Here is a 22241-nt window from a genome sequence, read left to right on the forward strand (position 1 = left end):
CTTGCAAAAAATTAAACTGATTGGAAGTCGTTTAAAGGTCAATCAGATTTTCACTTTTTTACCACATTCTGCCTATGTCAAACCCTATCGCACACAGGCCGATATTGTGTGCAAGACTTACAGAGAGGGAAATGCCCGCTATTGTTTTGAAAACCACAGCAGAGAATGAGCTAGACTTCTATATGATGCAGAATTAAACTTAGTGTGTATGTAAACAGATTTATTAACTTAACACCCAACAAAGCAAAAATCTTATTTTCATACTAAACTATCGGTAATTCGGCATCTACCATTTTTATTGAAAAACACTTGAAACCGGCAGTAGTCTCATCAGTCATCACTTCAATTATTTTGACAGGTTAAATAAGTTTAAGCATAATACAATTTGCTTTTATCACAAAGAGACATCCATATCACGATAAATGAATTAAAATACAATGTTAGCATCAAGGACTGTGGTGTTAAATCAGATATGACATTCGGCCACTGTTTTCGTCACAGTCTCATTTCAGGCTTTGTTGAGATTAAGGGTTGCTTTGGTTGGCACCGGAAACCTTTTCCTGTGGATGCTTACTAACTGCAGTAGGTACTGGTACTGTTTCTGAGTCTCATGAAAATGATTGAAGTGATGACTGATGAGACTACTGCCGGTTTCGAGTGTTTTTCAATAATAATGGTAGATGCCGAATTGCCGATAGTTTAGTATGGAAATAAGATTTTTGCTTTGTTGGGTGTTAAGTTAATAAATCTGTTTACATACACACTAAGTTTAATTCTGCATCATATAGAAGTCTAGCTCATTCTCTGCTGTGGTTTTCAAGGTGATAGCGGGCATTTCCCCCTCTGTAATTCTTGTACACAATATCGGCCTGTGTGCGATAGGGTTTGGCATAGGCAGAATGTGGTAAAAAAGTGAAAATCTGATTGACCTTTAAACGACTTCCAATCAGTCTAATTTTTTGCAAGGGCACTTCTATGGGGAAATGGCACATTTTAAGCCTTGTGGAGGAAGATTCCGAGAAAATTGTATTTTTTTGAACCACTCTAATGGACAATTTGTGATAACAGTTGCTGTTGATCCAAAAAGGCATTGTGACATATTTCCTGCTTTCATGGGTTCATATGGCTTAATTGTGTCACAGTTCCTGATTTACAAGACTATGCGTCTACGAGGATTTTGACAAAAATTACTCTCAAGAAACACAAAAAAGTTTGTTAAAAGCCATAATTTGACAAACTTTGACTTTATTGAAAATTTTGACTTTATTGTCAAGTTTGACCAATAAACTTGTTAGAAACAGTCCCCTAGGTGCTTAAAACAACTTTATTCTTTGATTTGTGTACAGACGAGGTCCTTAAAAAATTCTGACTTTATTGACTTTTGCGGGCCCTAGTTATCAATAACAATGATCTACACGATTTTTGCTCTATGAACTTTGAAAACTGATTAAGAGTAATTTTGGGGTGCTGAATCCGAATCTTACCTCAAATTTATCCTATCACGTCAGGTTTGTGAGATATGATAACGGCAAATTATTACTTTTGTCAAAAGTGGTAGATTAGACGTTGCGTTTATTGCACACGCACATTGTGCTACTCCATCTTCAAGCCACCTAACGAAGTGGAAGGTCTGCATGTCATGGATGATGAAACCAAAGACTGGCTGCTCTCTGGTAGCCTTCCAGTGTAGTCCGGGAACATCATGAATCTGGGGTGGTAAAAGGATAGACCCTCGGCCCCAGACGCTCACATGACGATGACGATTGTGCTATATCCAGGCCATGCGGTGCATAAGTAGCTGAAATACACCCACCAACTACAATTTTGATACTAACTTGTTTTCTAAGCAACATTATTAACAAGGCAGTAATAACAAGCTAAAAGGGAGGCTAAAAGTATAACTGACTCCCTCCCCCGTCAATGTTTTGCATGAAACCACAAAGATTTAAGCAGGCCTATGTCAAATGTCAATGCTCCAGTAACCTTATTTAGGCTGTTTTGGCCAGTCTAACATTAAACTTTCATTATAGCACTGCACATATTGGTGGTAAACGCAACGCCAAATCTTCCACTTTTGACAAAAGTAACAATTTGTTGTTATCATATCTCACAAACCTGACGTGATAGGATAAATCTGAGGTCAGATTGGAATTCAGCACCCAAAAGTTACTCTAAATCAGTTTTCAAAGTTCATGGAGCAAAAAAATGGCATTGGCTATTTGACCGGCTCCGATCTTTTAATCTGAAACACTATTTGACCGGTCATGACGTATTCTTTTTCTCTTTCAAAGCAAAAGATGAGAGGAAAAGAAAAAAGTTCCTATATATATAATATAACTTCTAAATTCAACAATTTTGTTTACCTGAGCGAGTGGCGTGTACGATGCTTCTCAGACTGGTGTTCATGAGGGTATGAGTTCGATACTACCCGTAAGCATTTTTTTGTTTTTTTTTTAAACTAAATTTTGACTCAATCGTTAGGTTGCTGCATTTTTGTGGTCAACTTTTAATTCAAGTAGCTTTTTTTTGCTTTTTCAAATATAAGTAATAAAGTTAGATTATTTTTAATTTAGTCATTTTTTAATCTTAAGTGAACTGCTGTAAATTTTACTGTACCATGCTGTTGATAAAGTTGTATGATACTGAAGAGGGTTCAATACACGAAATCGTGATATGCAACAGAAGAGTTTAAAATTGGACTTTGTCATACTTTTTTAATCATTGAATTTCCAGGCAATGTATCTTTTCTCATTTTCTTTTTCTGTTTGAATTAACATCTACTCTAAAAGGTCGTCGTTAATATTATAGTATTCCCATTTTTTTTCAAATTTATTGATGCTTTCGTATCTGCTTTACGCGGATCCCAGAGTAACTATACGTTGATACGGGTTTAAACTGATCGCCCCCTTTTTTTTAATATTTTTAATTTGCTGGAATTTGAGAATTTCTTTGGGTAAGTTTCCGTTCGTCATAAGAGGATGTGACATTGTGACCGGTGTTTGCCGAATGACACATTACATTTTTGCTCTCAACAAGTTAGTTTGGTGGCTGTAAAAAGTGACAATACTTCTTTTAAAAAAATGGTTTCATCAATGTTCAGTTAACTTTTAAGCAGTGTTTTTTAGCAGGCAATTTTAGTTTAAAATTAAATGCTTCTGGGTAGTATAGAAATCACAACGCTGAGGATACCAGCCCGAGAAAGATCGCACGCACCACTGACTCAGTTCAATAAAACAATCAAATTTAGATGTTACATAGGCACTTTTTCTTCTCCTTTTGCCTTTTGCTTTGAATGAGATAAAGAAAAACGTCATGACCGGTCCAACAGTGTTTCAGATTAAAAGACCGGAGCTGGTCAAATAGCCACTCCCAAAAAAATTCTTTTTTGTAGACCAGTGTAATTCACTTCATGCAAAAGTTATCAATACTTGCCATAAAGAAATTGACTACAAAACGCTCTTCTTGCAATAAACATCAAATTTGTAGCAATATAAAAATATAGCATTTCTTACCATTATAACCAAGGACTCTTATTGCATAGCCTATACACAATGTACAATTGTACGGTACATTTCGCCTTATCCACAAATGAGCATTTTTTAACATGATTGCTTGCTCCAAATGGTGGCCAATAACATTGACCTAAGTTGGTACGGTAGTCTGCAAAGTAAATAGGAATAGCAATATGCCATTTATAAACCAGGTTAAGCAAATTTGGTATACTTTAGCCTACTGGCTTAAAAATGCACAAGATCATTAGATCAACACCTGTCAAAAAGTGGGATTGGTTTTACTATGTTGTTGAACAAAGACACAAACTGGATAAAATCATTTTTCAAACAATTCACCAATGTCGTCAATGAACTTAATATTAATGGTGCTCACCTTTTCTATAAATGTCCATGAACTTGGTACAACTTGAACAGTATTTTCCTTGTAAATTCAACAACTGTGTATTTTGCGATTTCATGACACTGAGCGATTACGGTTTTGGTTACTGATACCTTGAATTTCATTTGTGTGCTCACTGTGCTGCTGTTTCTGTTCATCAAAACGTCGCCGTTTGGCTTTACATGCACATTTGTTTGCTATCCACCTTCTTTGGTAAAGTCTACACTTTTCATTACGATTATCCATTACAAGAGTAAAAATATTTCTAAATTAAACAGATTAAAAACAGTTTTTCAACAATTTTTAACTATCGATTACGTCTTGGCCTAATAGAATTGAGACATTTTGGTGCAAGTCCCTTAGGTGTGGTTCTTTGGCAACCACATTATGGTATGAGGTCTTTTTGGTGCAAAATCTGGGTAGGAAGTGTCACAAGTATGTGATGAGGCCAGACTGACTGAGATGTTGGTCTGTTAGCAACATTGGCTTAAAACAGTCCCTACGGTAGCCTACATGATATACAAGTATATACAAGGTACACTAGCTATTCTGGTGACATACTGATATAGGATTTATAGTCGATATTGACCTCTTGCAGGCATGGCCTCATTATACTCTGGAGTAAATTGTACTAAAATGTGCAGGCAGGGCATACCATGCCATTCATTGTTACCCCCTACCATGACATGTCCTGCCTACACATTTTAGTACAACCCAAGCACCACTTTGAACTGTTAGTTTAGCCTACACAAAACATGTTATTACTCGAAAATATCTATGGTACATCTCCAGATCACCAGCGTCGTAGATTCGACATTTTATTTAAGATGGAGCTTTACAATACTACTAAGGTGAATCACATTACTAACCACGCTGCAAACCAGAAAGATTTTTGAATCTACATAATCCTTATCACAAGCGAGTTAAACCAACTAATCAGAGTTGCCAGATCCAAAATAATTCTGTAGCTAAACTTTTGTAGTTTTGTCACAAAATCAAAAAAACGCAGAGAAAAATCGCCAAATTTACACATTACAATGATTTCAAGTCTTTTGGTTGAATGTTTAACTCAGTCCCTCAACTGATGAAAAATACACTTTCGACTTCGAAACAAAACTACGGAAATTCATTTTCTTGTCTGTTGTTGAATATATTTGTATCGGTTTATATTTGTACCGTATACTATTTTTCGCAACAGACAAAACAAGATGTTTCTCGCTCTCTCTCTGGAACAGATGAGTCTATTTTAATCGAGCCTGGAGTCTAGGCAGTTCCACTTTTAATCTTCCCAGACATTCAAGCACGTTTTAACATATTTATTAATCACCAAAAGCAATTAATTTAGCCAAATCGGTTCTCAAAATTTCCCAAAAAAGAGCCAAATCGAACTAATTTAAAGCTAAACGTCTTCAAAAATCGCCAGATTTCTGGATTTTGGCGATAAATTGGCCAATATGGCAACCCTGTAACAAATAATTGTTATTCAATGTTTCCGCGTTTCTTTTTTATCCAAAACTTCATATCTGGTAAACTGGCTGTAGTGAAAGACTTCTACAAATACACTTCTACAAAGAAACTTCTACAAATACAAGTAATCCTCAATAAGTTTTAGGAGCAGACATTTTTTTACTGTTTAATTGTAGGCTAATCGTTTAATATCAATAAGCAAGACCACTTAAACTTACATTAAAAACTATCGTTAAAGGATCACTTTAATTTGCGACTATGAAAGTCACGAAGTTTCCTTTTTACATAACGTAATAAGAACGTGTAATAGACATCTACAAAAAACACGTAATCTACATCACGAAAATGCAGGAGAGCGGGGTAGACACCCTTCTACTTGTGTGTATAATTCCTTTTGTTTTGTATACCGTTCTTGGAGCCTAGTTTTACTTAACATAGATTAAAAATTCCCCAAATGAACGAAAGAGTTTTAACACGTTTAATATACGTGGAAAACACGTGCTAATTTTCAACAGATGTAAACGTGTAATATACGTGGAAACAACATGTAATCAACATACAAAAAATTCTGGTAAAACATCCTTCTGCTCGGATAAAGATTTTTTTTCTGTTTTGTATTCCCTCTTTTCGGTGTGGTTTCACCTTATATATCTTAAAAATTGGTCAAATAACCATAAGATGTTGAACACGTATAATATACGTGGGAAACACGTGTTATTTTTACAAGAATTTTATTCACAAAAAAATCGCTGATAAAACTTCTTGAATCAGATTTACACACTAGTCATAGTGAATGATAGCGAAAACATGTCTCTAAAATAATGTTTTTTAAACAAGTGAATTTTAGTTGGTGTACAAAGACTCCTTAATAACACCTGAATTCTACCTAAGATACCATGCTACCTAAAATCAACCAAAAATCAACGTGTAATATACGTAGCTTTCTAGCTGGGAAACCATCCCTTTAAATCTTTTAGAATTTTGCGTAAATGCTTCACCGAATTTCACCCAATTAGGCTAAGTGTCATGTGATGTGTCATGTCATGGTGTTGTGTCAGGTGTCATGCTGTTGCATTATTATGCTTTTCTTTTTTTTGATTTTGTGTTTGTAGATCAGTTTGGGTAATATAGAATATCAGTCAGTTCGTTACTTGATAAGGGTTAACATATGGCCGAAAACGTTTACAGTTTAGTTTTTTTTATGTTATAAATGCCGTGAGGTTGTTAGGTTTTATTTGTTTATCGAGTAAAATAAATCTTTCTATTACAGTTTTGTGTGCGGAAATAACTCAGTTTTCACCATACACTATTACACTGTTCCTATTTTCTGCATAATTTTAGATGGCTTTCAAAAAATATTATTTTGACCCGGTTCTGCCATGCTCTTTCTATGGTAGGTTACCGTACGTTATTATAATATCAGTTGGAAATAGAGATTTTTTCCAGAAAATTTGAAGCTTTTGTGTTTGATTCGTACACGTTAGCATGGCCTGCGTACGACAGTCGCCATGGTCTACACAATTATTTTGTGTAAATAAGTGTGTAGGCTAAGCCATGGCGACCTTCATACCCTGGTTTCAAAATTGTCAGTCCGAGGATAAAGATTCAAAACCAACCAACCATTGTATTCAATTCTTTATCTTATGTACTGCTCAGTAGGCCTATAACCATTGAGAATAAAAGCTGGAACTTTACTCCATTTCTTTTATTTGGAACCGAGGGCATTGTGATGATAACGGGTCATTTGTGAAGTTTTTAGTCTTTGACAACTAGTTATTGTAGATATCTAGCCTAACTGTGAAACTCTCCACTTTCGGGCCCACCAGTCAATAAAACAAGTTGCTTAGTTCTGCAAACATCTCGATTCACTGACGTTACAATGTTGATCAAACCACGCACAACACGCAAGGCCTCGTGCTTTGTTCGCACCTCGCCAGCTCAGGGATTTAATCGTTTTTCCAGACGGCCAATAGCCTTATCTACGTGGATAGCTACTTGGCTAGGCAAGATCGTGGGCACATTAGTAGCCTATATTGCGTTCGCTACATAGGCTACTTTATGGCAGAAGGTTGCGTTTTCAAATCATGTCGGGGTCACCACAAAATATGTACCTAGCGGACGCTGTAAAGACTAGTGTGCTCACCACAGTAGTGTTGACTCGAGTACTTTTGGACCGTGGCACGAGATGATTTTAGTGGTGGCAGTCTTTCAAAGGGGACCGAAAACTTGAAGAAACCTTGTAGCCTACTCTCAAACTGTAGGTTAGCCTACTATATATTTTTTTTTATAAAACTGTATTGATTTGGAACCCGACAATATCATTGGTAGGCTTAGACAACCGGGCATAAATTATGCTCTCAACGGCCCTAGCCCACGATCTTGCTTATAGCTGTCCATTTATATTATAAGCCGGACGACCAACACACCCCTTGGGTCGTGATGATTGATCACAGGGCCGTTGAGAAGATATTTTGGGCTTGATACCAATAAAATCCTTTGGCCCAAATCAAGACACTTCTAAGAAAAACGCACAATGTCGAAAGAATACGGGGTAGTTTCTTCAAATTTCCGGGCCCCTAAAGTTATCCCGAGTCCAAAAGTAGCCTCTGTCAACTCTACTGAGTGGTCCAAGTACAACGCTTTTGCGATCCTAAACAACCTGCTGCTACTGAACAACTACTGCAGCAATATAAAGGGGTAGGCCTACTGTTAACTCGATAAAAGTTTGCATCAAAAAACCTTCATCCAACAGAGAATTGTTGTCGATGGTGAAACTTCAATCGTCTCATTTATTCCAGACAAATAAAAACACGGCCAAACCTGGTAACAGAAAACACGATTGTCCTGTAACTAAGCCAAACAAAGAGAAAAATTGAAATTATCTGGTGGAAGCAGTGCGCCACGACGTCAAAGCCTTCAGATCTCTGCTGGAACTTAAAAGGCGCGCGAGTCACTTGAAGAGTCCGAATGATTAATAATTAGGCTACGATACGCGTAACACAGGGAAAACAACGCAATAAGTCTTATAATAGTATTAATAAAGTAGTTTTGCGCAAAAGTAAAGAGTCTAACATTTAGCTTTCCTAAAGTAGAGGTTGTTTTGGAGACCAATTTACTGGATGAATAATTACTTATTGTTTTTTAAAATATCTTCTTCGTTCTCAATCAAATTGAGTGGGTGATTTTCAACTTTGTGTCCTGTAAATATCGTCCATATGTTTCTGTTGTCTGCTATTTTACTGCGAAACAAGCAAGTTTGATATATTTTAGACCTTTTGATAAAGTCATCCTTGCTGACTGACAAATTATTGGATACAAAACGGGTAGGCCTATCTATTTTTAACATCTTGTGGTAGCCTCATCTGTGGTTGCCAGAAGAACGCAAAAAATATTGTATAGAAATTACAGCATTTGGAATAAAAGCAGATTATCACCTTACACGTCTTGTGGTAGTATGGCTTAGTTTTCACTGGAAGAATATTTATTGTTTATTAACTAAATGCCTAGTGAACAGCCTCATTCAATTTTTATGTTTTTAAACACTTTTAACCTTTTTTTAAACACAAAAAATGTGCAACGCTGTTTTTTGTTGCGGTATCTCTGGGAACGTAGGAAGCTTTTCTGTTGTGGCGCGGTTGTTGAAGTGAATGTGATGTTCCATTCAAAAATCCAGTAATTTATATTGTCAAATTGCTTATAACTGGTGTTGCCAGTAAAGAAGCTTTCAGAGGTAAGCGCACAAGAATTTCAAAAACGTTTTGTTCATATCTAAAGAAGAGGATACAAAGGCTTTTATCACGTCTGACAATAGAAGGGCTTCTGTTTATCGTAAATAATCTCTGTTTATTGTAAAATGACAATTGGCACCTATAGTAGTTTAATAAATATATATTAGTATCTTGTTAGTAGTATCTTGGGATGCTACCTAATTCGTGCCATGAACAATTCGTACCGTCAGTTCGTACCTTGAAAAGATCGAGAGAAAAAATTATAAAAAGCCAAAGTCACTGATTGCTGTTTCTGCAAACATTTAAAAATTTTCCGCAAACAAACAAAAACTCTTCGGCCAAATTCCAGAAATTTTAAAATGTTTGCGGAAACTTCGATCAACCCTAACCTCTAACCCTTTTAAAATGTTTGCGGAAACTGCAATCAGCGATGTTCTATTTTTTCTCTCAATCTTTTCAGTTTGTTTGTTTGTGGTCACAACGGTAAACCCAGGGATATCTATAACTACGGGATTGGAAACTCTATCCAGTGCTATACATCAGTAGGGTCATCACAATACTAGGACTACAGAAAGATTAACAAAATAAAAATACCGACTAAAAGATATACAAAGTTAGATTTTGCAATAATAATACAAAATGTACACTCACATAAACTTAATTGATGTATAAAAGTACATTTACGCTGCTAGAAAAAAAAAACGATGAATCCAAAAAATGAATGAATGCAACGAGTCCAGAAACAGCCTACTGTTGTTCTTTAGCATTGTGCGTACTGCAAATCGGATCAGAAGTAAATGAGGAGTGTTCAGCAATCAGTGAAATATGCTGTTGTATCATCAACTTGTTCACTGATCGATCCAGTGCGAAACCAATCCGTTTACGACGTCATCAGAACTAAAACCAATAGTCATTCTGGAACTTTTTTAAGCAGCAAACAAAATACAACATAACTGCACTAATGGAATACAAACAAATAAACAAACCAGGCAAGCATAGACCTTACAATTTACAGGTGAATTAATGATTACACTTTTGGTTGTTCGTTTAGCCTACTACTTGCTACCCTTTGAGGTCAATTTAAGTGATTATTTATCACAGCAGCGCACAAAGAAAAATGACCCTACTGGTGTATAAAATGATTTTCAGTTCCACAGAGTTTCCAATCCCGTAGTTATAGATATCCCTGGGTAAACCATAATCTCTTCGTGGGAAAATTGTAACGTAAGATTCCCGAATCCATTCGTCTGTATGTAATGACCGAAAAAGAAACACTCTTTGAAACGTCTTTTCAAAAAGTGTATTCCTGTAAAATTAGCCCGCGGCTATCGAAATCGAGATGCAACGCCGTACACCTCTAAAAACTGTCACTACAATACAAACTACTTAGATAAAGACGGAAATTTTGTCTAGCTAGCAAGCACTAAGCAAACAGTTAAATGTGCGACTAACTCTCAAGCAACCATTTCACGAATGACCAGAATAGATAGCAATATCTCAAACTCACATTCACAGTACTGTGACGTAATAGTGAAAGACATTGTCACGCAATTCAAACAGGTGTTCAAAGCTGGTGAACCAATATTTCATGTTTAAACAGGTTTGACACAAGTCGTACGAACGATGGTGCAATCTCTGCTCATGTTTAGGAAAAATTCCATGACGTAATACGCTAACATTCAGTAGACCTGAATGGTTTTTATATGACGTTTGATTAGGTGAACAATTGTCTGGAACAGTTTGCGGATACCGATACCTAACCGATACTCCGATACGGATGCAACCTAGTTCGTACCCTGAACAGTTCGTACCCTGAAAAGATCGGGAAGAAAAATTAAAAAAAGCGGAAGTCACTGAGCGCAGTTCCGCAAACATTTAAAAATTTTCCCCCTGAAAAGATCGAGAGAAAGATAGCACAAAGCCGAAGGCGCTGATCGCAGTTTCCGCTAACCCTCATGCTAACCTTAGAGTACCGTAATCTATGCTCTAACCCTCGCTGATCGCAGTTTCTGCAAACATTTTTCCGCAGTTTCCGCTAACCTTTACCATAACTCTAACCATAGACTAATCTATGCTCTAACCCTAACCCACGTTGATTGCAGTGTCCGCAAACATTTTCCCGCAGTTTCTGCTTACCCTAACTCTATCCATCGAGTAATCTATGCTCTAACCCTAATCCTCGCTGATCGCAGTTTCTGCAAATATTTTTCCGCAGTTTCCGCTAATCGCAGTTTCCACTAACCGTAACCCTGGAGTTGTTTGCGGAAACTCCGATCAGCGACTTCGGCTTTGTGTTATTAAACTGCGATCAGCGACTTCGGCTTTTTTAATTTTTTTTCTTAATCTTTTCAAGGTACGAACTGAGGGTACGAACTGTTCAGGGTACGAACTAGGTTGCACCCCTCCGATACCCTAACCCTTTTAAAATGTTTGCGGAAACTGCAATCAGCAGCTTCGGCATTTTTTATAATTTTTTCTCTTGATCTTTTCAAGGTACGAACTGACGGTACGAATTGTTCATGGTACAAATTAGGTTGCACCCGTATCTTGTTATGATAATCTGTAATGCGCTATTAACATCAGGCCTGGATATTCACTGCATGCTCACAGTTACTTGTTAATTCAACTACCTATATACTTGCTTTACATCTAGCCTACTGCAAGGGCTTACTGAAACAACAGAAAGAAAAACAGCTTACTGGAAACTTTTCAACTGTCTTTTCAAACAAGTATTCTTTAAATATGCTCCATTTAACTTTTGCTAACTGTCTTCTGTAGCTGACTGTACCAGCTGCACCACAAAATTTTCTGCAGTTTTAAAAAGAACCACATGTTTAACGTGCTACAAACTACCACCCTGGTAGTGTAAGAATTAAGCAATTGCTGCGAGTCTTCATTTCCCATTCTTTAGATATTCCTGCACCAAACCTAGAAGCTTGATGTAAAAATAATAGAGAAATTAGCAGAAAGAACCAGTTGCTTGTAGGTAACCTGACTGAAACAACTGGAGAAATTTGTTGTAGCAATTCAGGGAAGATTGAACATAGCCAGTGATGTACGCGCATACAAAAAATATTGACGCTGTCAGCGCAAACGTTCAAAAAACTATACGTCGCATGCGTCAACGCAACTTGTAAAAAAAGTTGGCGGCGTCAGCGTTAGCGCATACTCTAGCGCAAACTCATTTTGTTTGCTAGGTGCCAAACATTCACACGGTATAAACCACTCAAAACAACACACTTTTCAAGCCACTTTGCGATTTCTCGTTACAAGAAATTATCTTTTTGGCCGGAAGGCACATCTGGCATTGAAAATATAAGTTTTTGCCTTTCGAAGAAGAGAGCTTAAAATACTTTTCCATGTAGGGCCATGGATTTGTATTATCATGCTCCATTTCACTTGGAAATTAGTATTACCGTAAGTTATTCCCTGAATACAATAGTGTAGTGTAAGAAACTGTAGCATATGCCTATCAAGAAAATTCTAGTATTATACTAACTGTTGTTCCTAGTAATATACTAACTGTCGCTACGTAGCTACATAGTCTACAACAAGAATAACCGGCAAAGTAATGTACTACATATAACATACAGAGTACAACATCATGCAAGCAATCACGGTCGGAGACCAAATATTTGAGTTTGTTTAGATACATAGGCTGCACTGCTCATTGCCTGAGAAGTTTCTGATTTGCCCCAAAATGCAAGACTTAACTAATATAAATCAAAGTGCTCACAATTGCTTACAAACGCCTTCAACACTGCTTGACTAAAAAAACTTCACACTACGAAGCCAAGTCATTGTTTACATTTTACATGGAGCGACATTCCCAACCTACCTACTTGCTTGCTTACATTACATTCCTGTTCTGACCCGTAATTTACTAAGTAATTTCTCAGTAGGCCTAAGTTGTTTTAACTAATTCTTTCTTTTTTTCTGCAAGACTTCAGTCTCCACGTGGAACTCTAGCGTCAAAGGCAGTAGTGCGATATACAAACTCCAGCTGACTGAACAATAGATGACACTGTGACACAACACTAGAACAATGGGCAATTGCAAGACGTTAACATTTCGCAGTTTGACAAAAAAAATTGCAAACAACATCTAAGACATTAAAAAGTATGCGGTGACGCTATGCGCTAAAAAACCGCGAAAACTTTACGGCGCATGCTCAAGCGCAAACTATCCAAAAAAATGTGGCCGCAAGCGTTAGCGCAAACAAAAAGTCTACGCTGCAAGTATGCGGCGTAGAATTTGTGGTGCATACGTACATCTCTGAACATAGCAACTAATATAAAGATGTAGAATTGAAACAAAAACGTTTAAGAATACAGCATTATAGCCTGCTAATATTATAATATTGTCCATTGATTTGTACAAGAACGTTTGGTTAAAAAGTTTCTAGAAAGTTACTTTTATAGAAAAAGACAAATTTTTTACTATCCAAAATTTTTTCTGAGCTAGGACATTAAACATGCTTCTTTTCTCCTTTAGCATATTTTGCTTGAAGTGGCTATTTTTCCACACTAGTTCCACTCAAAAAACATTGTTTTGCGTCAGGTGTTGTCACAATTAAGGTTGCCTAAAAAATTTTGTTTTCTGCCCAGAACTTCAAAAGTTCATAAATTAGGCAATACGTTTTGTCTTTAACGGCTTTAAACTTTTTTCAAATTAGGGTTGAATTCTTTATCTGGCAACACCACTGCGGGAAAAATAGCCACTACCTAGTTTGTTTTTGTTTGCTAGTATGACTTAAAGTAGACAAAACAGAAAACAAATCTTAGAGGTTTTCGAAAGTTTCTAGGTTCATTTCCTTATCATTAGTAGCCTACTTTGTAAGCGGTTTTATTACTTGTTGAAATTATGACTAAAGACAAGAAACAAAGCGAAAAAACTCAAGAAGAAATTTATATGAATTTAACTCGACTTCTAGCTCGGACAGATATTGCTAGTAATGCCTTTGTTTTATCTTCAGTTGCCATGCAATGTGACGAAAAAGTAAGTAATTGTTGTTACATGTAAGTCTAGAGTATTTGGTTATGTGTTTAATAGTAAACATGACTCTGTTTTTGTTTGGAAACTGAAATTTACATATCAGTGCAAGAAATGATTGATATCTGATCTATCTTTAACATTAATAATAATTATCGTGTTTTTATTTGCGCCCATTGCGATAACATACAGTATACTGCGATCACAGATGCAATACAACAGACGACAGGAAGCAGCGAATTGGCATACTGGTAGTCTTCGAATCAGCTGTTTCCTTTATTTTACCTTGCCATTAAGTGTTTTTGCCGAGACACAGCCACGTGCTCTGGAGCGGTGTCGAACCCACGTCCTTTCGAACGTTGCGCGGATGTTCTCACTACTCGGCTACGCAGCCGGCTACGCATTAGAATTAGATTGATTTGCCATGATTTCAAATGATATGATAATAGTTGTAGAGCTTTACTGCAAGAAAAACTCAATGGACAATGTAACCAGATATACCAGTACTTTATTAATTTATAAAATTTTATGGACCAAGCAAACTTTCCAAAACAATAAAATCCAATTAATTGACAGTGTAGCATTGTTGTTACAAATTTATTTTAGGTCTACATCTTTTAGGTGCCGGCCAAATAGCTGTGCTCATTGTGACAGGATGTTTAGGTGTGGCGTGCACTGTGCAGTCATGTAGGTGCATACCGTACTGCATAGGTGCACACTCATAATTATTCATCAGACATGTTTGATTTCGCGACAGTTCTTTTCGCTGTGTTACAAAGTAAATTTCACTTTGAAACATATCAGTGTGCACTGTGCAGTGCCTGACTATGCAAGTACAGCCAAGAACCCACTTGGCAACATCTTGTTTAAAAAGGTGCATGATGTGTAAGGATGAAGATTTTTATTAACCAATAGGTGAAACACAGAAAATACGCAATTAAACATTGCAAATAATAAAATACATAAAAAAACACAATAAACAATTAAACATACAAAAGGTAAGTTGGGCAATTTTTTTTATGTATTTTTTTGTTTTGAAAAGCATTGCAAATGCCTACCTCCCTCCCTTGAAAAAATCTTGCGTATGCCATTGTCTGCAGTATTACTATCAAGCACCTAATGAAAAATAAACTCTACTGGGAATAACACCTTAATGACCAGGCCCCACAGTGCGTCGCACTTAAATATTGTGACACCAGAGTGTGCGCACCTAAAAGACATGCTCTGTTTTTGTTTTTTTTCATTTATTGGAGCAACTATATTAATTTTCATATTTTTTAAATTGTTCTTTCAGCTATTAGAAGAATTTCTGAATGACAAGCCATCACCCAACACTAAAACTTTAAAGGATTTCTTGCAAAGCCATTTGTATACTTCTGCTTTCTGGGGATTTCATGATATCATGGCTGTTGTGTTAAGTTACGGTGCAGGTAGTTTGAATTTATTCTGACTTTTAATTCAATAAAAATTATCATATTACAAAAGCCATTCACACTTTTTTGTTTTTGCTTACTTGTTATCGGACAACTCAAATGAGACAGTGGTTCAGAATTTGTGTTTCCACTGTATGAAGGGTCGCAAAAATAGCACTTTAAATAAAAACAAACAGTATATCTTGAAAATGCATTCTAATTTTTTGTTGTGGTTCTTTGCTTAATATTGCCACAGCATCTGACCGGAATTGATTATACTAGGAGAGATCAAGAAAATGAAATATCTTCTGACTCGTGTGAGAATAAATTCCTTTGCATTACTAAGAGAGATCAATGAATTTTTTAGTTGCAGTACTGTGTGTTTGCCTTATATGGACTATATGCAGTTTACATAAAAATAAAATATGCTATCTGCATTATTTATTGCAGACATAAACTATAAAAATAAAGACACATTATGGACACCTCTTCATGCTGCATGCTTTCAAGAACACGAAAAAGTAAGTTCTTTTGTTTGTCTATTTTTTGTTTATACAGTAGCATTTAAATAGCCAGATTTTAAATAATAATGAGGTTATTACAAAAGTTGTAGTCTATACAGCTATAAATAAATCCAATCTTTCTGCTACATTTTACAACTACTCATGTTTGCGCCTGTTTTTTTTTTCGCTGAGACTCTTCGGTCATTTGTCCGAAATTACTTCAAACAATTCGGTCATTTTTTATTTATTTCGGTCATTTTTTCTGATGAAAATATTTCCTTTCGAGTAGCTGATACAAACCAAAATTTCCGCTGTCTGACTACCTACAGCATTAAGTGTCGCTGAGAAACGTTGTCGTGTTTTATCTGAGAAAAGTTAGAGTGGGGCAAGAAGCTTCTTTGCAATCACTGAAATCGATTTGCGCGCGTACATATTTTTTTCGGACATTTTGACTATATATTTTTTCGGACATTTTGACCGAATTGACTGTATTTTTTTCGGACATTTTGCTAAAAAATCGGTCAATGACCGAAAAAAACAACCCAGGTTTGCGCTGTGAAGAGTTGATTTCTTGACTGAGACCACTAATGCCTTATAAGCAACTCAATGGTAAGAGATGTTTCTTTCACCATAAGCACTAATATGGATTTGTGTACAACGATTTTTTTTATTCAACTCCCTTTGGTTACTGGTTGCAAAAAAAACGACCTCGAACAGAGCAGCTATTTGTCTGCTGCTACTTTCTAAATGCATAGTTTATTATAATCTTTACTGGTTTTCTAGGCTGTGGAGTTGCTTTTACAGCGAGGTGCCAGTGTAAGATCTAAAGATAAAAGTGGAAGAACTTGCATTGATTTTGCAGCCGTTTCTGCTAAAATCTGGCCCTACTTTTCACAGTTAAAATGCGAAAGGTGAGTATTTTTTAACCAAAGTACATCTCAATTTTGCAATGTTTAAAATAGCTTGCGACTTGTTTATACACTTTAAAAATTGTTTTTTTTGTTTAGAAAGATCGGTGAAGTTTTTAACCACTGACGCATACGCGATTCCCAAAATTTCCAGTGTGAAGTATTCTCTTATTGAAGTGTCTTTGTTGTCTGATAACTCACTGAATCTCACTCGGTGCGTTGAATGAACACCTGTCCTTGCTGCACGTTGCTCAATCGCAATCAGTTTGTTATGAGCAGTAGCAGTGAGCAAACTGAATTCATGGAATACTGGTTCATGCATGCACAACACGATAATATCAAGGTTTTAAACTTTAAATCGTTTTTTTTTTTTTGCAATAACCTCAGCTCACCCGAGGCCGAGGGGCTTTGCTGCTCGGACACCCGGGAAGCTAGCCCTGTCCCTGGCTATGATACATGCGACGACAAATGTAAAGTTGCAGACAGCAGTTGAAGATTCATATGTGTTGCAAACTCGGCAACAAATGTTTTCGAAGGACTTGGCAATACACATTATAGCCAAGTTCTTTGATAGATAGGACTTATCAAAGACTGTATCTAAATACATTTTGAAGGCTTGGCGTCATGCTCCTTCTTGCGCATGGAAAACAATGTCATTAATTTAATAATTTGTTGTTATTTTCTATTCTTTTTCCACAGACCTCTTGAGAGTGATTTGATAAGAAAAGGTTTAATCAAATCAAAAGAATTAGGTGACAGTGTAAGTGGCATTCTTATCAATTCATGTTGCGTTTGACAATAGACTTTTTAATAGCTTATAGCGTCGTTTGCGCTATTGTTTTGCCTGGGGTTTATGGTATAGCTTTTGTAACTAAATATGGTATAACTCAGGCTGTGCTATCCCACTTTTGTGGGAAAAGCGTAACTCCTGTGTTGAGATTCTCGCCAGTAGAGAACAATAGATATGCTTTCACTTTTCTACTCAGCCAGCAAATTAGTCGCTTTTTACATTGATTTATGAACAAAGATATGTACAGCGTATAGAAGTTTTTTAGTTGGCCATATCTCACTTTATTTCAATTAACAAACTATTTACTTTTCACATTGGTTGTTTGTGATGTCTTCAAATGTTGAATCATCGTAAAAAATGGCGGGTTTTCCTATCAGATAGCTATGAGAATTTTCATTTTTCTTGTGTAGAATCTTGCACCCAATTCTTCACGCCTCAATTCCTCCTGTAAGTATTTGTTGAGTAGGATACGTAGCCTACCTCGTAGTACTAGTATGTACTCTCCCAGGTTACCGAGATTGACAGAGTGAAATTTCCGATTCTTGAAGTCTTCTTGCCTGGGAATTATTCCATCCATTAATTGCCGCCGAATGGAGAGCAGTCCTTACAATGCGTTGCTCAAGCGCACACCCCGAGAGTCGAACCAGCGCCGCTTGATCTTGAAGCTTCTTCGTTCACGAAGTCACGCGCTAACCAACTGAGCTATCGGGACGGACAGAGATGCATACTGTAATCTTAGTAGCTTTGGTTAGCCACTGATTTCGTGTATTTCAACTCAAATTCTTATTTATTTTCTATGCGATCTCTATTCATTTCATCAGCGAGACTAACTTTGTTCTGGTTAAAAATACAGCTAGGTCTTACGTTAAACAACCGTCATGACTTAAACTTTTGGAGCAGCCGCAGTGCTTAAGATAATTGCTCGATCGAAACCGAAAGTAGCTTTATTTCGATTGCAGCTTCTCAAATGAGAACGTTGCTTGGTGGTGACGCAGAGGCAAGCCAGTCCTCTGCTCCACTCACACCAGACCTGAAGAAGTTGCACATCAAATGATGAAGGAATGGAGCAAGATGTTTTGAGGGCATCAAGATTTTGTGATTCACCTCAAAAGCAGATGCAGGAGTTAAAATACGCTCTTGGAATAGCATGCCAGCGGACTACATAAATAGCCAAATCCTCTAACTTAATGTGTAATTGTGTATGTATCATAGCCGATGTAGTCTTTGATAAATTAGATGCTGAGATCGTAAATTTGCCAGCGTTTCCATTGTCGCGCAATGTCTCTCAACATTCTTGTTTGGCTATTTGATTTATATTGTTTAAATTTTGATAAAATGTTACTCGCTTTGTGCACGGGTGCACCTCCCAAGGAAACGATCGCCTAGCTCTAGACAAGGTTTTTTCCGCCTAGACATCTTTCCTGATTATATGTCGAGAAATTTGAATTGTTATGTTCATTAGTTTCTTGTCTTGTGTGTGTTTAAGGCTTTTGAATTTCTAACAATGCATCATAAACTCACGTAATTGCATCAACAATTGGAAACCTTAGGCCTACATTACCCTACCACTGTACCCTGATTGTGATAGCTACTTCATTGTCCTGTCAGCACAGTTGACTCCAAAATTACTGTGTTGTTCCCAGTTTAACCGTTGAAAAAAATTAGAGGCCTGCCCTTGAAGTAGGCTATGCTGGTAAACTTAACGCACCGCATAGAAATTTTATATTTGCCAGTCGAGGACTTGTCTGGATGGTTTTGAATCTCTAATTATATCCTCGGACTGACAAATTCTGTGATGGCATATTCCTGTTATCAACTTTGTGCTCATCCAAACAGGCCCAGATATCGCACTGAGAAAATTATTGTTGTGTTGTCTATTTTATTGCATCATTATAACATTTCGTTTGGTGTTCCGCGAGATTACTTTAATGCATAAAGTGTTCCGTGACTCAAAAAGGTTAAAAAACCTAGCTTTGACGAGTGGGGAAAGGTTACAGAACTTGAGTTTAACGTTTGAGAGATAGGCTACCAACGCCGGCTACACATTTCAACATCGAAAAATTGTGACCAGTAAAAAGCTGAAATGGTGTAACTTAAATATGATTTGCCGGCTTCAGACGTCTATTGCTATTCATCTTAGTTGCTAGCTAGACCAATGACGATGGGTTATCAATTACAGTAGCCTATAATTTGCTCAAAACCTTACAAAAGACATTGCCTACGTCAGTGCTTCTCAACCTTTATTTGTGGCGACCCAAATATTAAGGTTAAATTAATAGCGAAGATTTGGCGACCCTATTTCCAAAACTACGTTTTGCTCAACGTTTTGTAAAGATGAAAACATGAGCCACACTTATATATAACACGATTAAACATAACAAAATGTCGAATTCATTTAATGTGAGCCTTGACTTTGTATTGTTTCAACAAATTTGTTAAAATTTTGAGCTATGTTGCTCAGTGCCAATCTCATGTCATCTTCAGGCTGAAGACAATTTCTCTCTTTTGTTTTGATGTGAGCGCAGAAAACCCGTTCTCACACTGGCAGGTAGTGACAAATGGCAGGAAAGCTTTTACTGTGTGCGTACCAACAACAGTCTTTTCATTCTTGACTTTGTCCATTTGGTAGTTTTCCGGCAGGGTATCAACGTCAATAGCAAATGGATTGCGTACCCATTCCAAATCCTTTGCATTTTTAGGGATAATCAAATCAAATTCTTGTGTATGACAAGCTGGACATCGTCAAAGCCTAACTCCGTATCTTCCAGTAACTGATTCAAAACAGTAAATGGTGCTGTTTTCTGGGACGCGATCTCCTCCTCCACAACTTCAGCTTTTCCGTAAACGCAATCAGTTTTTCAGATACATAGACCAACATTATGTTTGGTCTTTGCAAAGATTTATTCAAGATGTTTAGCTGCAAAAATATATCAGTAAGATACGCCACAAACAAAAGTCAACTTTGATCAGCAAACTTTTCTGCTTTATCAAAGATTCTTTCACCTTCTTGCGCAGGGTCACAAATTTCTCCAGTACTTTGCCACGAGATAGGCTAACCATCTCACATCAGGAAAGTACAACAGATGTCTGTATTCTGCATTAAAATCTTCTCATAATTTTTCAAACAGTCCTGAGTTCAGTGATTTGGCCTATATGAAGTTGATATGTAAATTACATCTTGCATGACAGTTCCCAATTCGGTTAAAAGCCTGCAAGATGCTAAATTTTCTCGATGGACGAAACAGTGACTGACGAGTACATTAGGGTTCATTTCTTTCACACGAGCAGTAAAACCTTTGCGGGATCCGAGCATAGCTGGAGCTCCCATCACTGCAAATACTGGAGCATTTTGTCCACTCTAACGCCTCTTCATTCATAAACGAGACGACCAAGGCAAAGATATCTTTGCCTCGTGTTGTTGTTTTCAAAGCAATACAAAAAGTGAACATAGTAACCATACAAGTTGCAATTGACGAATTTACCGGTACATAAGTGATGTTTAAAGATTGAAAGGGGTGCGGGAAATGCATTAATTTTTTATTCGATAAAGTTTAAAACGATTGATTGCCCAATTTTAGCAATTAATTGTATTTGTTTTGGTGTGGTTTTTGAAGCCGCAAAATGCGTGTGGCAAAATCGTCTGGTGAAACCTGCGGCGTAGTTTGAATAGTGGAAATTACAAAAACAAAAGTAGTAGTAGGCAGTTTTAACTTTGCTCAAGCCACATTACCTTTTATCACTACATCTTACAGCGACCCAGCCAAATGAAGCGGCGACCCAGGGGTTGAGAAGCACTGGCCTACGTGCTTCAAATTTAAATTTTTTTGCGTCGTCTATCCTACTATCAAGAGATTATTCTTGGACGATTGAGGTTCTTTTAGCACTAACATTTCTTTTTGGTTCTTTTAGCACTAACATTCCCTCTAGACTAGATGCCGCTGAATGGAGGGCTGTTCTTGGAATACGCACAGTCCGATAGCCGAACCATCAAAGCTAGATCTTAAAGTCAGGTGTTTAGCCAACGGAGGAGCTCTTTTGTTTAATTTTCAGCAACTTGCTTTGCTTATTCCTAGAAAACGAGCAATAGCCTACCAGTGACGTAGGTAACACCCTTGAGTGACATTTTCTGGTTGTGTTATTGCTCCATTGCTTAAGTTTGCTAGAGTTCCTTTGCTACTTTTATTCTAGTGTTCATTTCAGTTTCATTTAGTTTGCAACCTAGCTGCGTTTTGGCAAAATTCTCGTAAACTTTGGATTGGTGGCGGTTTTTACAAAGCTTGCTTTTTATTCTGCTAAGGGAACGTTCAAATATTACGTAACGCCTTCGAGGGAGAGGGGGGGTTTATGCAAAGGGTTACGTTAGCGTCACATCGGGGTGGAGGGGGTTCAAGCAAAACGTTACGTAACGCTTTCGAGTACGAAATGGTAGTTTTTTGTGCTGAATTCGTAGTGAAAAAGCGTTACATGGGGGAGGGGGGGGGTCAAAAATTCGGAAAAAAAGCGTTACGTAATATTTGAACGTTCCCTAAACGTTTTTGATGTTACGTCGC

At 37.0% G+C, this 22241-nt stretch overlaps 1 protein-coding gene across 1 annotated transcript; it reads left to right on the forward strand.

Moving 5' to 3' along the window:
• Positions 1-13886: 13886 nt before the first annotated feature.
• Positions 13887-19609, forward strand: LOC145772282 (uncharacterized). Its single transcript, XM_082584150.1, has 7 exons — positions 13887-14084; positions 15373-15508; positions 15941-16011; positions 16777-16904; positions 17601-17661; positions 18102-18138; positions 18651-19609. Exons 1-7 carry the CDS (start codon positions 13950-13952, stop codon positions 18743-18745), a joined length of 663 nt encoding a protein of 220 aa, XP_082440276.1. The 5' UTR covers positions 13887-13949; the 3' UTR covers positions 18746-19609.
• Positions 19610-22241: the final 2632 nt, after the last annotated feature.

The sequence above is a fragment of the Aplidium turbinatum genome, chromosome 6, assembly GCF_918807975.1.
Source record: "Aplidium turbinatum chromosome 6, kaAplTurb1.1, whole genome shotgun sequence".
Classification (NCBI taxonomy): domain Eukaryota; kingdom Metazoa; phylum Chordata; class Ascidiacea; order Aplousobranchia; family Polyclinidae; genus Aplidium; species Aplidium turbinatum.